The sequence below is a fragment of the Odontomachus brunneus genome, unplaced genomic scaffold (genome assembly GCF_010583005.1).
Source record: "Odontomachus brunneus isolate Ranch 3 - 2012 unplaced genomic scaffold, Obru_v1 Obru_scaffold_135, whole genome shotgun sequence".
In the NCBI taxonomy this organism is placed as follows: domain Eukaryota; kingdom Metazoa; phylum Arthropoda; class Insecta; order Hymenoptera; family Formicidae; genus Odontomachus; species Odontomachus brunneus.
Window position 1 is genome coordinate 784,672 of NW_022639585.1, and position 4,250 is coordinate 788,921.

General features: G+C 35.4%; 2 protein-coding genes across 2 annotated transcripts in view; both read left to right on the forward strand.

The window, feature by feature from the left end:
- Positions 1-284, forward strand: part of LOC116850190 (THAP domain-containing protein 3-like) — a 1,256-nt gene extending 972 nt beyond the window's left edge. The window contains exon 3 of the mRNA XM_032828166.1: positions 239-284. Within this exon, the coding sequence (XP_032684057.1) occupies positions 239-284 (46 nt within the window). The remainder of the gene's footprint in view (positions 1-238) is intronic.
- Positions 285-2,981: 2,697 nt separating this feature from the next.
- On the forward strand, positions 2,982-4,039 carry LOC116850191 (THAP domain-containing protein 3-like). Its single transcript, XM_032828167.1, has 3 exons — positions 2,982-3,063; positions 3,145-3,378; positions 3,952-4,039. The coding sequence occupies exons 1-3, from the start codon at positions 2,999-3,001 to the stop codon at positions 4,037-4,039; spliced, it is 387 nt and encodes a 128-aa protein (XP_032684058.1). The 5' UTR covers positions 2,982-2,998.
- The last annotated feature ends 211 nt before the right edge of the window (positions 4,040-4,250 follow it).

Genomic DNA, 4,250 nt, shown 5'->3' on the forward strand with positions numbered 1-4,250 from the left:
AAAAGCATATATATCTAAAAGTGCCCTTATAGAAATATCATACTAAGAATCATTGATAATTATTTATTATCCAGTATTTTTAATACTGAAAATAAGTAATTATCAATGATTCTTAGTATGATATTTCTTTAAGGATCTAAGACAATATATATAATTACATGAAATATTTATTATATCATATTACATATGGCTACATGAGATGATTCGTTAATCAAACTAATAATATCTCATGTGTCAGAATACGTAATACTGATTGTGATATCAATAATTGTGTCTATGAGTGAACTTCTGTGACACTATATGTAATTGTATTAGATAGTTTGCTTCAATAATATTTCATATATCAAAATATCCCTTATAGAAAAGTATCACTGGCTGTGATAAATTGGCCAGTAATAAATAGTAATTTTATTACTCGTACGAGTAATAAAATTATTGAACGACAATAATTATCACTGGCCAAATTATTACTTATCAGCATTATATTTCTATAAGGGATGTAGCTCTAATACTTTTAAGAATCTGTCAGAGCAAATCTTTCTGAAAATACTTTTACTGAATGATGATTCGTTTTATCTCTATAAATATTTCAAGTCAGTTTGTGTTACAAACCCTTATAGAAATATACTAAGAATAATTGATAATTACTTACTTTCAGTATTAAAAATACTGGATAATAAGTAATTATCAATGATTCTTAGTATGATATTTTTATAAGGGAAGATGTTGCATATATAAGGTGTAGTAAAAAGAAATCCATTATTTTTCCAATAGATGGCTTTAGTAATGTGTATCTCGCGTTGTATAAGTGCGATCGGTTTACGCTAGATGGCGTTAGAAAGATAAGATTTCGTACTAAAAAAACTTCTCAGACAGTTTTGTGATTGTTTGACTCAGTATTGTTTGAGCGCGCGTCAAAGATGGACACCAGCAAAGAGAAAATACGCCATATTTTACAGTTTTTCTTCGATAAAGGCGAAAACGCAAGCCAGGCGGCTGAAAATGTGAATAGTGTTTATGGTCCTGATACTGTAACAGCCAATCACGCGCAATTTTGGTTTCGTCGATTCCGTTCCGGTAATTTTGATGTCAAAGATGCACCACGCTCTGGAAGACCAATTGTCGAAAATGTCGATAAAATAATGGAAATCGTCGAGTCCGACCGTCATGTAAGCACTGTTTCGATTGCCCAGGAGCTAAACATTGCACAAAAAACTGTTTGGAACCACTTGAATAAGGCTGCATACAAAAAGAAGCTCGATGTATGCCACACGAGTTAACGCAAAAGAAACCTCATGGACCGAATTTCCATCTGCAAATCGCTGCTGAATCGCAACAAAATCGACCCATTTCTGCTGCGGATGGTGACTGGTGATGAAAAGTGGGTCACTTACGACAACGTCAAGCGAAAACAGTCGTGGTTGAAACGCGGTGAGCCGGCGCAAACGGTGGCCAAGACAGGATTGACGGTCAGGAAGACTTTGCTGTGTGTTTGGTGGGATTGGCAGGGAATCATCCGCTATGAGCTGCTCCCCTACTGCCAAACTCTTAATTCGGACCTGTACTGTCAACAATTGGACCGTCTGAAGGAATCAATCGCCCAGAAGCGGCCAGCTTTGGCCAATAGGAAAGGAATTGTGTTCCATCAGGACAACGCCAGGCCACACACATCGATAGTGACTCGCCAGAAGTTCCGGAAGCTTGGTTGAAAGGTTCTTATGCATCCACCTTATAGTCCGGACCTGGCACGAAGTGATTACCACCTGTTCCTGTTTATGGCGAATGATTTTGCTGGTGAAAAATTCGCCTCAAGAGAAGCTTATGAAAATCGACTGTCCCAGTTTTTTGCCAATAGGGACAAGGGTTTCTATGAGAGAGACATAATCGAATTACCTTCAAAATGACAACAAGTTATCGAACAAAACGGTGCATATTTGACTTAAATCGGATCATTCTAACTATGCTAAATAAAGCCTTCAATTTTATGCAAAAATAATGGATTTCTTTTTACTACACCTTATATTACAAACATACATGTGACAATGCCACAGGAGATACCTGCAGTATCAAATAGTATTTTATGTTTTGACATTGAAATATATGTCTACAAATTCAATTAAAAGCAGTTTAGGTTTAAATAACCACCTTTGCTTTCATTATTCTATGCAATTCATTACGTTACCCTTATAGAAATATCATACTAAGAATAATTGATAATTACTTATTATCCAGTATTTTTAATACTGAAAATAAATAATTATCAATGATTCTTAGTATGATATTTCTATAAGGGAAGAATTGGCACGATCATTGGGAGTGACTTAACAAGCCATTTCAAAACGTCTCAAAGCCATGGGAATGATTCAGAAGTAAGGAAATTGAGTGTCGTACGAATTGAAGCCGAGAGATGTTGAATGGTGTTTATTTGCTTGTGAACAGCTGCTTGAAAGGCAAAGACGGAAAAGATTTCTGTATCGCATTGTGATTGGGGACGAAAAATGGGTTCATTACGATAACCCCAAGCGCAGAAAATCATGGTGAGTTCCCAGCCATGCTTCCACGTTGACGGCCAAACCAAATATTCACGGCTCCAAGATCATGCTCTGTATTTGGTGGGACCAGCTCGGCGTAGTGTATTATGAGCTATTAAAACCGACTGAAACAATCACAGGCGATCGGTATCGAACGCAATTGATGCGTTCAAGCATTGAAAGACAAACGGCCGCAATACAACAAGAGACACGATAAAGTGATTTTGCAGCATGACAATGCTCGACCCCATATTGCGAAAGTGATCAAGACATACTTAGAAACCACAGATGTCTATACTAGTACTAGATCGCTAACTTCGTCAAAAGAGGTGTGACCGGCAGGATTTCCGGTTTCAACCATGACACCCTACAATAAAATGGCGGCGGTACGCGTGTGATGTGTATATCTGTCATGTGCATGCACATGTGATACCCGACGTGGTGATACAAAAAAAAATTCTTGAAAGATGCCTAGCTGTTGTTGCATTCCAAAATGCAAAAATACCACAAAAGATGGTTTTCATTTATTTAGGTAAGTAAAATGTATTTATTTATAATTCGAGTTTTGTAATATTTGAAGATTATGTTTCAGTTAAAAATGTAAATATTTCAGGTTTCCGTTAAATCGTCCGGATATTTTAAAAATGTGGATTAATGCCATTGGAAGAGTCGGTTTTGAACCCAACAAATATCATTTAATCTGTAGTAATCACTTAATCTTAGTGCTCACTTTATTTTATGGAACAGATTTTATGGATAGACTTAATACAAGTGGCGTACGTTTAAAAAATTTTGCTGTACCTTCGATATTTTGTGAAACTTCTGTTCCTACCGTTAATTCTATTAGGTGCGCAACTAAGTTCCCGCTGTTTGTCAATAGATGGCTCCAGCAGTAAGTGCTGGTCGATTTTGACATATCCAAAACGTCATGAACCAAGCACATTTAAGTAAGCCTACTAAAATGCACAAAGAAATGCTGCAAAAGATATGCTATATCAAACAAACTGATTGAATAAAGGCAAGCTTCAATTTATGCAGCTTTGTGCAAATAATGTGTAAAATATTTAAAATTATAAAATTATATACATTTTATTAATGTGAATTGTATAAACATTGAATTGTACATTTAATTAGAACAAAGAATCTTCTTGAGAGAGATCCAAGTGAGATTATAGCTAACAATTTTGATGCAAGCATTAGCAAACTATTCCAAAATGAATGGATCAATAAAAATAGAAATAAGAAAGGTTGTTGATATAGCGATAAAATAAAAAAATTTGCTATAACTTTACATTTTTATTCGCCGAAGGCTTATAATTATTGCAGATATATTTCTCAATTGTCATTGTTATTTATAAGATTTTTAAATTAATGTTAAAGATTACATATTATTATTAAAAATATTAAATATTATTTTTAGATCAATTTTACATTTACCGCATATAAGCAGTATCAGAAATTGGATTTCGGCGATTAATGCGGAACCTGGTTTTGACAAATGTTTTTGAAGAAATGTGACGATCCGGAAAACGACGTCACGACGGTAGTATCAATAGTAAGAATATTAACAAAGAAACGCCGAACAACCGCGCGGGGGATAACCGCAAGGTCAACAAACAGCCTCACTGTTTGTTATAAATTAGTATAAAAGGCCGTTACAAATTGAGATCGGGAGAGATTGATCGGAAGGCTCCTCTCAGGCGCACGACCGACCAGAAC

What these genes read in the sequence shown, in the direction of transcription:
- LOC116850191 (XM_032828167.1), top strand. Translation starts at nt 2,999, where the DNA reads ATGCCTAGCTGTTGTTGCATTCCAAAATGCAAAAATACCACAAAAGAT. An exon ending in GATGGTTTTCATTTATTTAG is followed by an intron (nt 3,064 to 3,144) that starts GTAAGTAAAATG and finishes TAAATATTTCAG; the next exon opens with GTTTCCGTTAAATCGTCCGG. An exon ending in CCTACCGTTAATTCTATTAG is followed by an intron (nt 3,379 to 3,951) that starts GTGCGCAACTAA and finishes TATTATTTTTAG; the next exon opens with ATCAATTTTACATTTACCGC.